The following is an 18,896-nucleotide window of genomic DNA, read 5'->3' as shown; positions in this document are numbered from 1 at the left end:
CTCTCACTCCCTGCATCACAGCCATACTCCCTAAAATATCACATCAGACTGCATTTTTTTCGAGGCAAGTTTTGAAACTTGTTTGCATTAAAATATAAATAAATAAATAAAAAATCATCACAAGTCACATATATTCTTTCTGCCCATAGAGGCTTTTACTGCTGAATAATTAAAACATATTTATAGTGCTTCTTATCGACAGCTGTAGTAAACTCTGACATGCCGGATTCAAAGCTTTACAGTTGATTGCAGTGGGTTAGCCATCTGTTTTTTTTCTTTCTTTTTTTTTTGTTTTGTTTTTAAAGCTGACCAAAGCAGCTGTCTGCTGTTTACCCATGTAACTCCTACAGATTCATAAAAGCGCCTCCTTTGATGCCTTAAAGGTGCGTGCACTATTGAATAATGATTCTAAAGTAATCTCGTATACTTAAACACTGGCTAATTTCTTTCATTTTTTCTTCAGATGCTCTATTTGAATCTACAGCAATGAAGCTCTTGCCTTTTCCTCTATCAGAACTGTTCATAGTTGCACTCAGGCCCATGTTCAGGGTCACCATTTACAGTCAGTTCAGTAATGTGTGACTTTCTTTTCATATAAAAGTCACTTTGTCACCAACTGTCACCTTGGTTTGAATTTAATTTGTGAATGGATTTCCCCTCCTTCTCTGAATCCTGTGATTTGTTTTCATGAAATAGATGTAGTGCCACACTTTTCTACAGACAGCCTCCTCCATGGACAACAACATTAGAATTTCCATTCAGGACTTATAGTAGTTACTTAGAGAACGCCGGTACAAATGTCCATATTTCCTCACTGCGTCAGATAAAAGTTCCTCAAAAAGTTTTTATGTCTCTCACAGATACAAAAAACGATATAGCTGAAGTTGAATACTTAAAGAGAGATATAAACATTTCTGTCTGAGTGCGTTTCCATATAAAGCACAACAACAAACTTCTGTCCAATCAGAAAACACTTTGCATAGAGCTCTGCTGAAATAGTTTGACCACGGCTTGGTGTCGGCTTCGGAAGGCAGATGCATTTCTGGGAACAAAATGACACAATTTCCATCACGCGTCTGTCAAAGAGAACCGATTTCAGCACTTTGGGTGAAGTATGTGGGGGCCTTTATTTTCACCATGCACTTCAGTTTCCAATACATGTGCAGCAAGAGAGCAACTTTGCATGACTACAATAATTAACCCGTTGATAATCAAACTTTTTTTTTGCCTCTGTTCTTTAAAAACATGTTCTTTGGCAAAAAGAAATGGACACATTAAGGAGTTACTGATACTTGAAAAGACAGTCAGAAAACTATCAAAAATGGAGAAAAGATTTAAATTAAATTTTATTTTTATTTTTCTCGCACTCTCTCGCCTCCACCAGCTGACTCCTGCCCTCCTGTCTTGGCCTGTTAAATGCTCAGCAGGGTCCCTAACCTCCCCGCCAGCAACCCCCTCTGGAGATTTCAAACCATCCATTATTTGCTCCTCCCTAACCTTCTCTCCTGCTGCTCGACTCCGTCTTTCCAGGCGGGAGTTTTTTTTTTCCTTTGCATGTGTGATGGACGTCACTCCAGCCACAAACCCGTCATCTAGCAACCTGTTGAAATTCAACATTTCAGCCCTGAACAGATGGCAGGGCTGCTGCATACTCCAAACAGCACAGTCACGACTGTATCCGTTTTTAAAAAAGATATCAAAACGGCACTCAGTCCGTCTGTGTGACTCCTTTCTGCATGACTCCAGGCTGCAAACTGCCCTGTGGGCTCCACAAGAAGGCTGAGGATTCTTGTTACATAAAACATTGAAGAGAAAGCCGAGGAGAAACAAGCTAGAGGAGAAGCAGCAGAGCATCTGCTTTCATCCTCAACCCAGCAGGGGACAATTCAGGCCAGTCTGCCTGAAAGAGATCACCAGCTGCAGCAAAGTTTAAATCGGGCAGCAACAGTTTAGCTAATTCTTTTAGAGGGCTTAAAACTATCTGCTCTAATTGCACTAATTATAAAAAACTGCATTAAATTTTCTTCAAGTTGTTTACCAACTTGAAACTCCGTAGATGCTCTACAAACCCTTGAATTTCAATTTACATTTTCCAATTACTATAAAAGAGTGGCAAACACATACTGGCAGATGCAACTTGGACTCAGAAAGGCTTTCAGGGAGGCACTGGAGGAGACATGATGATAGGAATGATGAATTGAGTGACTTAAAATAGATCTTGGGGGAGGCTCTCTCGCCCCATCGGAGTCCACATCTTAAATCACTGAACATTGGTCGAGTGTTTTCCGTGGCATCATACCAGAGGGACAGAAACATGCACGGAGAAGTTAAAAATGTTCACAATGCAGAGGATGCAGCAGGAAGATAAAAAAGAGTGATTGTGTAAAACTGACTCCCTTTTGCTGGCCTAACAAAAGAGGAACAGATAACGGAAAGATCCATGACCTAACATTCTGCAATCCCTTTGTATGAGGAGGGCATGTTGTAAGTGTAATGTGTACAGTAACTGAATAATTGAATGATGCAGTTTGCTTTTGTTTTAGACCCTCACGTATTGAGAAACGAATGCCTGCAGGAGGTGCAGACTTTGTAGAAGTTTTAAATTTTACCCCATCGCTACAGTTTGTAATTCCAACGCTACGAAGCGTATCAGAATTTGCCTGCATTGTAAACAACCATCCTCCACTTCAAAGAGAGAAGTGCCGAGCCAAACGAGTAAGGTTGTTAATGTTTATTCAATATTTGACAGTGTGGTCAACTAATCGGCCACTCTAATTGGTCTCGGCCATGCTTCCAAATACTGAGCAATTACAGTTGGAGCCAGAAGAATGTAAAGGAAATGTGAATGATGCCAAAGATGTTGTGGCCTTGTTTTACAGCTCTTGCAATTTCCAGTACGCTTCATGAAGCAGGTGGATTACATACGTCACCAGCCAAACGTTTCTCAATAGTCAAAGGTCCACACCTTCTGAAGCAAAGCCTAGAGCAAAAATCTACATTTTTCCAGGCTTATTCAAGACATAAAAAAATAAGAAAATTAAAACCTTGTCGTTCAATGGAAATGTTTGATTAGCATAAGGAAGAGAACAGAAATTTGTTCTGTCTCCCAATTTATGTATATATTTTTTAATCTTTATATATAAATATGTGAATACAGTAGGCAAATAATAAAATACCTTAAAAGTTCTGTACGTTGAATCTATACACCTTCAACTCACATAAGGTTCTTTTGGTGAAGTTCTAGCAATAACAATAAAGTCTTTTATCATTTTAACTGTTCTCCCTTTTAAAAGAGCATATGGGTAAAAATAGCTCTATATATAAATACCTGTAGTAGTTTTAGGGGCTGTGGGGTTTTATTACTTTGAGCCAGTAGGCCGATTAAACTCCTGTTAACTAAGCTTCTGGTCGAGGTTTAGGGGATCGAATTTCACCTGCAGTCGATGACTTTAAAACAGAATCACACATGAACCAACCCTTGCCCACACACCACTGGTGTTGTTTATTCATGCGGTCTGTTCTGGATGTCACATCACCATGGCAGCAGCCTCAGTCACAAGTCCTGCCTCGCTGAATGATCTACACTTCTGTTGATTTGGGTGTTCTGTGCTAGCAGGGGTTCAGAGGTCGCGAAGCTGTCGTCATCGACAGGGAGGTTTTGGTGATGAAACCTAACACCCGCTCTCCTCTGCCCTATTAGCTCTCATTGTAAGGTTTTACCACCCCAGCTGTGTTTATTAAAACCTTACTGAGCAAGGAAAGGTATTTATCAGCTCCCTGGTTCACGGCTGTAAAGACCCGTGACGGCAAGTATATAAAAGACAGAGAAGTTTGTCAGTGTTTTTTTTTTTTTTTTTTAAAGAAAAAAGGGCACAGTAGGGTAGCGGCTATGTGATGCTGTCTGCTTTAATACCCTCCTTGTATTTGTGGAAACAAATAACTGTGTTTACACAGTTATTTCCAACCCATGCATTTCCATGCATTCCTGATAATAAAAACCTACTAATTCCATCACCTCAATATTACTCAAACAATTAATAAAAACCTAACCTTTAACTTAAGATCATCAATTTAGTGAGAGAATTACTTGCATATTAACACATATTTTTCATATTAAATCTTGTATCACTCTGTTTGCTAATGCCAAACACATCAACTGCATAGCCTTTAGTTTTACACTGTAATATTGCCCAAGGATAGAGCATACTGAATGACAGATCTTTGGCCATTCTTCTTAGCACAGTCTCTCTGAGTCATCCATAGTCCTTGATCCTGTATTATGACTGTTATTCACTTGGGATGTTTTGTCCTCCTTTGCTGAATCAATGTACTTAAATAAAGGGTTGGATTTCAGAGTGGGATTATGCTACTAAAACTAAGGACTTTTAAGGTGTTTTGCATTATCTTCAACAGAGGTGCCTCTAATTGTTCAAATTAAATCATTAAACAGCTAATTTTAGACTAAATCCTACTATACTGGATTGTACTGGAAGAGACTTGGGGGGAAAATGTAATAAATAATTAGACTGAATAAGATATGAATTGAACTAATTTGTCATACACAATGCTTTGATTAGACCTTCGTTGCAAACAAATGCCACATAACTTAAATTTAATTGAATTTAATTTGATAATGGTCTTTGATAGAAATATGTCAAAACTTTGCATTTATTTTATTGATAAATGTTAAGTGTTCAGTTTTTCTTTTTTTTATCACATAAGGTACAAATCTGGTTGTGAAAGACATGCCAGTAAATTCTCTTTAACTAAATACTTTTGTGTTTTGTATAATGAGCAACACGTTTTTACAGCGATCATTGAATCTTTAGAAGATAATAGTGTAGGGATTAAATGCATATGGAATTAATTACATTAAAAATAAACATGCACAAAGGTCAAGTACTTATGGCAGCTTAAGTACTGCAGATGGAAGATCAAGTTATTACAGCAACCATTAAAAAAGAGCTAAATTACTGGTGTTTTGTTTTTTGTTTTCTTAGCAGATGTGGATATAATAAGGCAAATTTACTTGTGTAATCAGTGGTCACAGAATAAAGGATGCATAAATAAATATTGGTATATGATACACATGAGAAAAAAACAGATACTGAAATGCAAGTGATGGTTAGAAGGTTTGAAAGTCTGTAAGAAAAAAAATCCAGTAAGGATATAAGTTAAACATGCAAGTTAAAAATAAATCAGTGGAAGAAAACATTTTTTCTGTGCTCTAGAGATGCAAATCCAGAGATTCAGATTTGTTTCCCTTTTAGATTCTGGAAACTAAACTCTTTTCATAGTCCTTTTTTCTTTTGTTCTCATCTATCTAGAGCTGGAAAGTGATGAAAGCAAATTTCATCCTTTCCAGATTTTTCTAGACTATGTAGGAACACTGAAACAAAGTGGCAAAGAAAAGTTTCAGAAACATGAGAAAGTGAGGCCTGGTGAGAAAAAAAGAAGCCTAAACCATAAAGCTGTACCAGTTACTCCAAACTTTCTTCTATGTGCACAAAATGTCTTTTAGCTGCCAAAAACGAGACATCTGTAGAATTAGGGTATCAGCACAGCTGTACCATCCATGTATGGCCTACTACTGCATCTATATGTGCTCATTTAGAGCATTATGCGAGTAATGCCTGTGGTTTTCTTTTCTCTTTGGCAGACTCAGAATCAGGAATCTGTCCTGTATCACAGAGCCGTTGAACAAAATTAGGCTTTAAACGTAGTCGTCAAGCAGAAAAATTCCAATCCCCCTTACGGAAAATGAGATCAGGGGGATTTAAATTATTTTATTTGACGATTTTATACTAAAGCATTGAGCTCCTGACATCTATTTCATATTACAATAACCATAAAGGGCTCCATTGAGAGTGACTGGGCAGCCCGAGGTCTGTCTGCCTGGCTGCGTCGGATACCCGATACCCGGCTGAGACGATGCCCAGCCAGCCGCACGCCTTCAGACGTCGTTAGAGCAGACACATAGCACGCCCCTCCTGCCACCCGCAATCCATCCACAGCCAATTAGGAGCAATTTCCCTGTCCTGGGTGGGGTGACGAGAGGGAGACAGAAAGCGAGGAAAAGCAGTTGTCAGCCCAAAAGCGGAGGCAGATGGTTCTGTTTACTGATGGGCAGTTGTTTGGCTCTGCCATAGTGACACAAAGCTGGCAGTTTCTGGATGGGCACCATGGGGGGCATTAGTGACAAACGTGACCTCTGGTGGTCTGCTGGTTGGGCTGGGCTTTCAACTAGGGAGATAGTTCATTAACGTATAACGTACAACACTTGCACAATCTTTCCTCTGCATCGGTTCCCCCTCTGCACCTCCAGCTTCTGTTTGGCTTCCTGGAAATAAAAAGAAAAAAAAAAAAAACTTTCCGAAACAGGAGGTGCCTGATCCACCAGAGCTGGAATGTCGCGGTTCCCACAGGAAACCTGGTGCATCTCAACCCAGGGCGTCCTGGACAGGCAAGTACTCACACAAATCTCTCAACAGAAGGCTGCAGCTATGAAATGCCAGCTAGAAGAACATATCTAGATGAAAAAATGTTCTCAATGGGATCCAAGAACCAATGTTTCCCTAGCACAATAAGAACATTTATGGTTTTAGTCAAATCTGCAGTTCAAACTAGACTAAACATTTTTCATAACAGTCTCAAACATACATGCATGATTCAATAAAATAACCCAAGTATGCCCATTTTTGTTCTTCAGTTCTTGCATACTGATATTATGGTCAGTTTGGTCTACTGAATATTGTTTAAAACTGCCAAAAAGGCAGTTCCCTGAAGGCGTTTAAAAGTTACTTGCTGACAAATCCTGTTTTGTTAGCAAAACTGTTTTACTTTAATAAATTCCTTTTGGAAGATGTAGCTTTGAAGTTTAAGAACATACCATTTTGCCACTTTTTTTAGTTTGTATAGGCCAAAGAGTCATTATGTATACCGCTACACCCCCACCAGCAATGCATATTTTAAATATGCCTTCCTATTTCTGTCAGTTTAAATCTTCTTGTCTTCTGACTTGTTTTTTCCATAATAATGCAATGACTGAAGCTTCCCAATAAACCCTTCAAACCATAGCATTATAGTACTAGCCAGATCTGACACATTTGACCCCACACTGTTTAGCTGAAGCAGCGCTCCATAACCCTTTCACCCTAACTCACGTCTTAGAAACCCCACCCTCCCTCCACCGTCATATGCACGGCCATCACCTGCCAATAACAACACAGTTCACTGCAAGAGGTTTGCTGTTAGACATGGCAACCCATTGAGGCTTTCATCTCAATAGCCGTGCACACATGTTACGACCTTGACCTATCACACACTTCCAACACACATGCAGGAAATGCATGCTTCCATACACACACACACACACACACACCCCCACACACACGCAAACACACACACGCACACGCGCACACACACACACACACACACACACACGCACACACACACACACACACACGTGCAAGGGGGATAACACACACTTTCAAAAACACTCAGCTGTCTGCTCCTGGACGACATGACCCCACTGTTCGTTTCATCTCCCCACGCCTCTCTCTGCTTGCTGCTGGCACCATTACCTTAACACAAACAGTATTTCTGTCATCGTCCCCAGGACGCAGTGTTCTCCTAATATCGCCCTTTCTTCTGCAGCCATCAGGGGATGGCGATGTGGGCCTGAAGGGATCTGGGACATGGGTGAGTTGTGGGAAACCAGAGTACAGTCTGTGGCCTCACAGCATGCAGCCCTCTCTTTCTCCTTCTCTATCTCAAAATCTCTTTTGGCAGAGAATCATAGAAGGCTTCACGCTGATCACATATTATGGCCTTAAATGATCTGGGAAAACATGCCCCGTTAATACTATGTGCACATCTGAACGCTGTTCAGCTTTGAAGCTGTGCACAGACGGTTGTGTGGATTTCTGAGTTGTGTGTTTGTGTGTTTTACCTCCACATAGTCCTTGGCATGGCCCCAGTCCCTCTTGGAGTCCAGGTTCCCGAGGCTGAAGCTCTCCAGCTGGCCCAGGTGAATCTTTGCCACAGAACGGCTGATCTTCCGTGTCACAAAATTTGCGCCTGGAAAAAAATTAGAGTTCAGGATATAAAACGGGTTCAATTCATTCTGACATTCATGAACTGATGAGTGAAAAACAAGAGTAAGTACAAAATGCAGTTTTGAAATTGTCATGTCATTTACTTATTTATCCAAACTGCCCTGTCTCAGACAGTAACAGCAATCTTTTCAAATCTTAAATATCTATGAGTAGCACATTTGTTTGTAAAACTGAGTTCAATATCTAGCTAAACTCATGCCTAATTATTGCATGAACTGAAAATAAAAATCAAAACGCATCATGCTCGGGTCTCATGCATTTCAAGAACAGATGAAAAACCAAATCCTTCACAACTGTTGGGCTCAAAAGTGCTAAAAAGTCATTTCAATTCCACCCATGGAGAAAGTTCTAACAATGGTGAACCTTCATAGAAAATTACTCCAAGGGCATCATCTACTCATCCCGGAGGTCAAAATGAATCAAGAAGAATATCTAAAGTCTCCCATTCCACATAGTGGTGGTAATATTGAGGTCTGAAGTTGCTTTGGTGCTTTAAGCTCTGGACAACTTGTAATAATTCATAGAAGAATAAGAATATCTGATTGTTGGTTTGTGACCACTAGCTGAAAAGCACAAGGGTTATCCAGCGGGGCAATGATCCAATGCACACCAGGCTGTCCATTTCTGATTGACAGCCATTTCAAAAGTATCAATGACAGCTACTGCAAACACTTGGTGGTTTGGGACATGGGTGAGTTGTGGATGGGGTAGTTGTTTTCCAAAAATATTTATTAGGTTTGGGGTCAACTACTTTTTCACACCAGGCCTGTTAACTTTAGAAATATTTCTTTGAAAATTCCATGTTTTGTTTATTCATGCTGTATTTATCGAACATTACAGTTAATTGGATATTCAGAAACATTCGGCCATGACAGTAAAACAAAAGCAGAATTAATCTGTATTAGGGAAATATTTCACAGCACTGTAGGGGAACTCAAGGCCTCATTTTTGGAGATAAAAATTCAAGTGACACGTACTAATATTCTGCATATTTCTCCAACACCACACACACGCTGACACGTACAAACTTCCAAACCTCTGATAGTTTTCCAACCCTCTTTAGCCAAAGCAAAAAATTCAAAATGTAACTCTGAGTCAAATCAATTCGTTACCCACTCACATTACAGCCACAAGACCTTTTTTAGAATCCTTCCCTCTCATTTTCTTCTCTAATTCACCGTTTTGGTGTCAAATCTGGGCTTGATGCCAACACAAATTTCAGGCCAGCTGTCTGTAAACATTAAAAAAAAAGAAAAGGAACAGGGACATTCCACATGGGGGGAAAAAAGGAAAAAAGTGACCGATCCAGACCACCATGGTGTTGCCCATGTAGCATCCAGACAAAAACCACCACAATGACATCTGCCAGATCACCGGCACCGTGCTCCTCATCGGAGCCGGCACACGTGGCGATTTTATCTGCAGCAGGACAAACAAGCTTCTAATGAGAGCGTGTGCGGCTGGAACGGTTAGACATGCCTTTGGGTATTTTGTTGGGTTGGTGTCATGTTCTACTCGTGCTGTGGATGGACTGTGAATATATGGTGAAGCCTCTCCAACTCAAATAAAGCATTATATTGATGGAAATCAACACTAAATATTAGGTTGTCATGTCGAATAACGTCACAATCAGAGTTGAAGTCGCTAAATAAAGTTTGAGGAGTTGAACTCATCTGCACTGCCTGCTCAAAAGGCCAAACTGGAAGACGTGAGAGGATGATTTCAAAGGAACTCTGCAAGTTTGCATCAAAGTATTTGCTATTTTTAGTTTATGCAACATAAATCTCCCACAACCTTGTGCTAACCTCTCTGAGACCCCGTTAGTGCTGCTACATCCAAGCTGAATGCTGCCTTTAAGCCCCGAGTCCATCCAGGCTGTAAAAGCTCAGTTCTGGCTCCACACTGTATCACTGTTCCCCTGACATGGAGCAGAGCCTCCATTTAGACACAGGAAAATCCTGTGTACCCAATCATGCGAATGCACTAAATTTGTAGTAATTATTTCATAGGAAAGCGACAGCCCTAGGGCAGGCTGAGTAGAAACAGATCAGGGGAAGGGTAGACATGCTTGTTTAAGAAAGTACAGCTTGTTGTGTGTTGGTGGTGGGTCACATGTCCCCTGTGTCAACGCTTCTTTGTTGCCATATTGGAATGACGCAGAATGAACTTAATAAAAAAAAATAAATAAATAAAATAAAAATTCCTGATCTTAAAATCAATATTTTTGGCATGAATTCAGAAATAGCACATGTCCACAGAGCGTAGATAAATTGTCAATGGAAAGCCCCTTCCATGTCAGACCTTTCCTGTCTTTGCATGATTTTGTGTAATCCTGCCTTAGGGCCTTTTTCTAACCTGGCAGTTCATCTGTTCTGGCAGATACCAGCGCTCCCACTAACTGTAGTCAGACGCTAAGCAACAATTATTCATCTGCCGCTGACACGGACGTGGATGTCAGTTTTTCTCTCATCCATATCAGCTAGACAGGTTCTTATTTCATCATAGAGAGTGGGACATTCATCATACACCTACACACACAATAGGTAATAAAGAGACACTGTCAGGTTACATTATGTGAGGTGTATGATCCGGAGATTTGGTCTTTGACCTGTTAGAGTGTTTAAAAGTCGGCACTGCTTTGATTTTTAACTGCCTGCCTTTCAAGATCCACAGTTTCAGCTTCAACTGACTATGAAAAGACATTATAGCAGAAACAAAGTGGCATTAGTTGGGAACTGAACTCAAATAGAGCTAACTCATCAGTAAAGAAAATGCAGTGATCTGAAAAGTATTTTAACATTTTATTAAAAAAAGAAGTCTTCAAAGATTGTTCATATGTGCTCAGAATAAATAATATTGATATCGAGAACATCATTTAGCAAGGTTGGCATTCCCTAGCAATGCTGCTTTATACTTTATGCACTTAGGAGTAGTGTTTGAATACTGAAGAGACTAGCTTTAGTAGCTTTGCATTAACCGATAATGTTATTCCAAGCCAGCATTGTTCAAAGACGATTTTTAGTTCATAGTGCAATGATCTAGCTTCCCTTCATTCAAGGTAAAGGTAATTTCAAACATAAGTGCTTGAAGTGATTTTGGAAGATTTTTTTTGTTTGATTTTGGAAGTGTTTTTTTTTTTTTTTTTTTTAATCACCAAAAAATATCTAGTTCGCTGTTGATCACATCAAAAATATAACATTCTGTCAAACTGAACAATTTAAGGTTACATTTCTCACAGTTATCCTTCAAACACTTCTGCAAAGCAAATACTCTTAATGATTTATAAAATGAAAGAACTTGAATGAATCTTGGGTTAAGGATCTTGACCATGATAATTTCAGTCGCGTTTCCATCCAAATATTATGCAGATTTTAAGAGAATGCTTGAAATTTGGAGAGAAAAAAAATGCAAATTAGGCACGTTTCCACTCCTGATCTGGAGGAAATCAAGCAGGCTATGCAGAGCATGATTTCATCAGACTGGAATCAATAAAGTATTTTGTTGCTGGATATAGGGACTGCATAATGTTGCAGTGTACAAAAGTGCATTCATTGATGAGTATTTACTTGTTGTCTTTACACAATTATAATAAAATGTTGATAGATTTAAAAATGATCAGGATTTTTAATGTCATAAATTACAATCAATTTGTTTAAAAGTGTCATTTAGTTTCTTTAATCTAACCTAATTCAGAATGAAAGTTATGATAATGTTCATTTTAACTGGTATAGTACAGCCCAAGCCAATCCTATTATTATTATTTTTTTTTTTTGTTAGAGTCAAGAAAAAATGTAATCAAAAGCTCATTAGGGGCAGCCCTCTGTATAGTACATACTATGATCTTGTGGGCCAAGGCAATGTAACTAGAGCCCAGTTTGGCGACTACAGCGAATTGGAAAGCTGAGGTTTGATTTGATCCAAGAGAAACTTGAGTTTGAAGGTTAAACACAGGTTGTCAAAACTCTGCAAAGCCTGTTTGGCTCTTAAAAGGGTGTCAGAGGTACATGGTGGTGCACAGTACACCAATCAGAAATAAAGTCCATTATTTCCCCCAGAGCACACCTGTAGTATCCTTGTAAAGCTCACACCTCTGTTTAGAGTGGCTCTGCTCCCTGCCTTCTCTAATTGGTGCGCCATGGATCCGAGCTTGGGGCTAATGGACGGGTCTGCTCGGCCCTGGACAAAGCCTGCTCTGTTACAGACTCTGGTGTTAATGTGTTTCCTTTACTGGCAGCGGCAGCGTAGGACAGCCAGAAGGAGGTGGAGGGGATGAGGGGAGCTGAGAGGGGAGCTGACAGGAGGTTCTGAGCCCAAAAGGGGCAGCGGTGGCCGTTTAACCTTGCCCGCAGCCTGGCGGAAAGTCTAATAAAACCGTGGGCCATGAAAACTGAGCAGACAGCAAAACCCCTGCCAGAAACTGACACTCACTTTCTCTCTCCCACTCTCATTTAACTTTTCCCCCTCCATTCCGTTTCGTTCGTTGGCCAACAGGAAAAACGTAGCTAACAGAATTCGTTGGCACAGCTGGGCTTGAGCACGGGAGGAAAAGGAGGAGGAGGGTGTTGAGAAATGTATGGAGATGTCTCCTATTCCCAAGCCAGACCATGTGGGTCCAGACAGGATGGGGACAGGAGCTGTCAGCTGGGGGCATGGGTCTGGGGGAGGATAGGGAAGGAACTGTGGTTTTGAGGAGATTTTGGCTCAAGGGGCCTCATTTACTCAAAAAAAAAATTCTGTTGTTCGAGACATTCAGGTAAAAAAAAAAAAAAAAAAAAAAGGTGACTTATAAAGCCTTAAACTGTGTGAAGGCTCAGCCCCCAACACACCCAGACATTTACATGTCTGACTCACACACATTTATATTACTGTCTGTCAGTATATTTATGCACATTTACTGAGACTAAACCACAATGTGATTTATTCCAATCTTTCCTCCGTAACATTTATTCTGAAGACATATTGTGCGGTTGTGGCATGGCCGAGTGGTGCATTAAGCCTGGAAAAACTGAAAGGCTATAAGCTGTAAAGCTACACAAACGCAATACTTGATTCATTAAAAATAACTATCAAGATGATCTTTAATGGAATATTTGCGCAGGTAGAACATCTACTTCTTCTGTGTGCCTAGTTTCAGCCTCTAGGACAATTTATTGAGTAGCTATTTGATAAAAAAAAAAAGCCTCCAGGTTGTTTACATTTTGGTAAAAAAAAAACACTAAAGAGTTGATCCAAGTCTTTTCCATTTATTTGAGTCTCTTCTATTACAAGCTTGTCTGAACTGGTCTTATTTTGAACATACAAAGTGAATAATAGACGAGACATAATTTCATTTTCATAGTGTTGCCATAGAGATCGTTCAGTTACCTCAACACTGCATCTACACACCTGTTTTGGCATTCAGCCAAAACTCCAAATCTCATAATCCTGCTTTGTCTTTGAATAATGGCCGTGGGGAGTGAATGGCTACATGGTGGAATTAAAGGGAAAAATGTAACCTGTAATTTCTATTTCCGCTCCCTTTTAGGTTTTAGGTCAATTTGTTAGCACTCAAATTAATGCAAGCTCGTCTAGTGAACATCCAAGTTTTCTTTGTCTGCACTGAGTTTCTGAACTAAACACCTAACAAGCAGGAGGACCAAGTAATATTGGAGCAAGAATATTTTTCCAGATAGAGCGATTTGGCTCTACCTTCAACCTAACCAAAGCCTTGTCAATGTCTGCCATTCACTTTCTGAGTGATATCTGCAGCTTCGGCAAAGAAAGAACATTTGTGCTACATCCAAGACAGGTCATGAATTCTTCTCAGCCAACATAGTGTCTATTCACACCTGAAACACATGTGCCCTCATTTAAGGGCTGACACAACTGACAGGAAAGAGGCATGGAGAAAGAAATTTGATGCAAGGTGATCTGGAAGCATAATAGTACAAGAAAAAGACAAATTGATGTTTCTGTCTTCATGAACTTAAAAAATAAACGACTGAGTACTCATCATTTCTTCCCTTTATCAGAAAATAATAAAATGTCCTCCCTTATTATTGACATTTGTGGTTAGAAAAATGAAGCCTTTCATTTAGTAAATATCTACATGAAGAGCATATATTAAGCAGTCTAAAACAAAGCAAACTGTGATCAACAAAGTTGGGTAGTGAGCCACGTTTACACATAAGAGATGCAGAATTAAAGGATGTATATAGACACATAGTAGTAGTCTACATAGTAGATTTGTGAAGCTGTAGATCTGTTTCGAAACAATGTTTGTTGTTTGCATGCCATCATTAGCAGTCATAGGAGTGAAAATGACTGGTCATGGAATCTTTAAATTGGATCATCAGGAAAAACATTTGGTCACATCAACACAAAACAAATCAAACTAAACTGACAACATTTTTGTTTCAAAAATAGATAAATAATTTGCAGCTCATGGTGACATCACTGCAAAATTTTAAGATAAGTCAGTTTTCACTGACTGAATGTGGTACTTCTTTGCATTGTTAGGCTAGAGGCATTTTAAGAACAGACATTTTTTGTCAAAGAAAATGATAAAATTCTTAACTTTTACTATGCAATATCATGGTGGTAAAGGAACCGATAAATTTGGGTGAACCTAAATTTTGTACAGGGGAACCTAAGTGAAAAATGTAGGCGCACAAATGCAACAGTTTAAAAAGTTAATCTCGACTTACTTTGAAGTTCAATCGTGCACCTTTAGAGCTATTGAGGATTCGGCAAAGGTTAAAAGATACAACGCGTTGCTCTTGACTTGTGCAATTAAACTGCTCTGTCATCCAGATACTTGGTCGCCTTGGTGATTGTGCACAACAAACACTGATTGGAGGGAAGGAACAGGTATGAGTAAAAGGTAAGAAAAAAATACGATCCGTCTGAAGCTCTGTTCAGATCCGTCCCTGGCTCATGACAAAAATCTGTGCAAGCCGTAAAGAGAGTAGAGGACTCTGTCATCATCTTCACTTTGAGGCCTTAGAACCCTGCTCACCTGGCCATAGATCAGCTGTTGTTTAGGCTGTGCTCTTTCAGTTTTTTTACCCATCAACAACAAATGAAACTAAAGACCAAAACAAAAGGTGCCAACTTGTTGAGTTCTACCTTAAAGGACACCGACAAATCCTCTTGAAATCCACAAACCGAGTCATTCCCATCTGAAAAATCCTTTGAAAATAACCTTCTAAATAAATGGAAAACATATCCTCTTACAAATCTATCATGCAAACTGACCTTTTGGGCTCAAACTCAACAAAAGCAGAAAGATGATGCCAAGGCATGTGAAGACTGAGCGGCTGTATGTATGTTTGACTTCGGCACTGTTATTCTGACTACTCTTCTCTCCTGACATAACAATATATTATTCTGTACTGCCAAGCGTGAACCACAATACTCTCTGGGAAAAAGGATAGATGGTACTTCCCTAAATAAACCAGGGGTAAGACTCCAACTGGAGCTGCTCACTGACTTTATGCGCACATATAAAACACTATGTGCTGATTCACTATATCATCTGACCAACAAACTGCTGATAAGTAGAAATTAAGTTAGTCTTTTTTTTTTTTTTTTTTTCCATGGCAAAAATTAATTTCTGGTTATATTCAGGTGATGGGTTGTGAAGAAAATGACAAAATAAATATATTTGACTACTGATCCAACTTTCAAAGAACCCACTGGATCATATTTCACAGTTATGTGGAGGTCATTTTGCACCGCTGCTAATGCTAATCCTTCTCATCAGGAACAAAGTGAGAAATGTTTGTTATGGCTAACAGCTTAGCTAACTGGAGAGTCGTGATCAGCGGTGTGAACTAGCCGGCAGATGCAGACTTCTGTTTGCTTTGCTTCACGCTGGATTTACACTGGCTTATTTTTATTTGTATTTTTTTGTCTTGACGACTGCACAATTCAGACTTTCTGCACAAGAACAATGGAAATTGTCTGTTTGTTGGTACAGTACTCATATGTTTACAAGAACGGTAAGAGAAACCAGAAGCACATTCCTGCCGGGATTAAGTCATCGGCAGTGCTGAAAGAAACAGAAATCTTTTCTGAACTTCCCATTTTGATCAGGAAATTCAGAGGAGAAACCACAACAACACAAAGTTAGACCATTTCAATTTGGAAGATGCTAAAAAAATCTTCAGTGGGCACGACTTTCTGAGAAAAATAGATCAACTGATATCCTAAGACCATGACAGTTTTTCTATGTCTTTGGTAAGTGAAAGTCATATGACAGACATAAAGCATACAGTGCCATCAGAAAGTAATCCCGACCTTTTCTCCCCATTTTGTTACATTACCATTCAAATAATGTTTAATATTTTATTAATAATTGGCCCAATGCTTTGATATTTAACTGCATGAGAAACCTTCTGTAGCTACTTCTTGGGTAAGTGGTTAGCATAAACAGATTCCAATTTTTATAGCTGTTCAGTTAGTTAAATTTGGGCACTGGCAGGGATACTAATAACAGTCACAGACTGCTCCTGAAGCCACTTCTTTGCCATCTTGGCAGTGTACATCAAGTTATTGTCATCACTGAGGAGTAATTATTACCCTTGCCAGAGCTTAGGGTACTTTGGGTGGTTTTGAAGAATCTCTAATTGGTAGCTCTATGTATTCCACAGAAAAACACCACACACACACAGCATGGTGCTGCCACCACTGTAGTTCACACTGGTCGCTTTTTATCTCCAGATATGATTCTTCAATTCAAATCTAAAGAATCTGTTTTGTTTTCATCAGATCAAAGAACGTTGTGTCTCATCATTAGACATTCTCTAAGGTTGCTTCTAGTAAGCTGTCGTTAAAGCCTGATTGATGGAGTTTGTTGGCAATGTTTGACCATTCCACAAGAGAACACCACAGCTTTACCTAAGTGATCATTGGGTTCTTGCTCATTTGGTGATCTTGCTGACCAACACACCACAGGCCACAATGCTTTTTAGGACGCCCAGTGCTGCAATTTGTCTTTATCCTTCCCCAAATGTATGGTGTTATACAGAAGTGTGCTGGAAGAAAATAAACAGTTCATTTGAGTTCCTTGCTTGGTTTGTGAATTGATTTATACAGCTAATTGTAAGACCTGATATATACAAGTGTTTTTGATTTAAACTTATGATCAATTGACTAATCTGACCACAAATAGACTCCAATAAAACATTTTAAGACAAAAACAGGGAGAGTCTGATGCCCTGAACTCAAATTTCAGAGTCAAAACAAAGGATTTCAATATATATCCGTGATATTAGTTTTAAAAAAAAAATCTAATTTAACATAACATTTGAGATTAAAAAAAAAGAAAATCATAAATTGAAAAGATTTCCCGTAAAATAGTCTTAAAATGGCTCTCTAACAACAGAAAACATAGCAAAATTGATGGGGCACAAATACTTTCTGGTGGTACCGCACAACTGAGACAATAAAACAAATTCATTCTCAGTAGAGGTGTGGCGGTAAACTGGTAAATCCTTTGTCAAAAGTGTTAAGTAAATGTAGAGCAACAAATGTCTGAAAATAAATGTTTAGGGTGTGGCTGAAAGTAGGGGAGTGATGACAATTGCTCTCATGCTGGAAATCTTCACAGAGATTACCAGCGTGGCAATCTCTGTGGTGGGAGGATTCAAATTGTTCGCCGGTTTGAATCCCCTCCCAATATGTTTTAGTTCTTGTCTCTGTGTCTTTGTTTGAATGGCTTCAATTTAGCTGTGGCTTCAATTTAGTACTTTCATCAGCATGTGAATGTGTGTGTGAATATATTAATCTACCCACTGAGCTGCAGTCCCAGAAGACACTGGTGGATGTCTCCATATTTGCTTTGATTATTGACTATTTAACCAACATGCCCCCTGAATTGCTGCGGGTGTGTCTGGGTCTGACTAGGTGGTCAATGATACAGGAACATCACAGGAGACTGTAGCGTCTCTACACCTCAGACTTTGGATCAGGGTTCTGATATCTGCAGAACTACTCTGATGACCCTGGAGTTGTCCGATGTAACACAGATGGACTTAGATTGCTGGAGCACAATGTTTATGGATTTTACACTGAACTCAAGTACTCAAGTACTTAGAGTTTGTTCCACTTAGAACAACTAGTTCCTAGCTGGTTCAGTAGAAAAAGTGATTTGCATTTCCATAATGTACAAGTCAAGTCAAAAACACATAATGCCACTTTAAAAGTCTTTTCTAGTTAATGCTTAGGTTTAGTGAAAACACATCTGCCGAAGTCTGATGACCTGTACAGCTAAGTAAGCACTAGCAGTGCATTCTAAGTTAATGTAGATTCTTGAAAGAGTTCTACAATTTTTTGAGGCGCTTTGTTTGCATTCACTGCTTATTAATAAGCAGGGTCTGGAAGCTCTTTATTAACTGTAGACTCATTTGCATTCATTTATGTTTTTTAAAGGGGGCATTTTAATTGAAGGCAGTTGTGAAAAAGTAAATATACTTACTTTCAGCACTTTATCTTTCAGCGTTCAGAGTACTTCAAAGAGCTTTACACTGCATTCAGTCATTAAGCTTTGACCATGAGACAACTAAAGTGCTTTAGCGGTACGTTCAAAACGAAATGCTCTTCACATATTCAGACCATTTACCATTTCTGGAGTTTTGACAGACTAAAGCAGACCAAACTGTTAAAAATACTGAGGAATCATAACAATGCTAATCAAAGTGTAGCTTGATTTGTCCTGCTGACATAGGGTTTGCCATCTCCAGTTCAGTGGCGACAAGTACACTCCATGGAACCATGAAATGTAAACTTGTTTGCTTA

At 39.3% G+C, this 18,896-nt stretch overlaps 1 protein-coding gene across 1 annotated transcript in view; it reads right to left on the bottom strand.

Moving 5' to 3' along the window:
* gmds (GDP-mannose 4,6-dehydratase) overlaps nt 1–18,896 on the bottom strand; it is a 184,412-nt gene that overhangs the window by 115,186 nt on the left and 50,330 nt on the right. Inside the window, exon 7 of the mRNA XM_007570971.2 lies at nt 7,952–8,079. Coding sequence (XP_007571033.1) covers nt 7,952–8,079 — 128 coding nt within the window. The remainder of the gene's footprint in view (nt 1–7,951; nt 8,080–18,896) is intronic.

This window comes from Poecilia formosa, unplaced genomic scaffold (genome assembly GCF_000485575.1).
Source record: "Poecilia formosa unplaced genomic scaffold, Poecilia_formosa-5.1.2 Scaffold271, whole genome shotgun sequence".
Taxonomy (NCBI): Eukaryota; Metazoa; Chordata; class Actinopteri; order Cyprinodontiformes; family Poeciliidae; genus Poecilia; species Poecilia formosa.
This window is presented reverse-complemented; position numbering and strand designations above follow the sequence as displayed.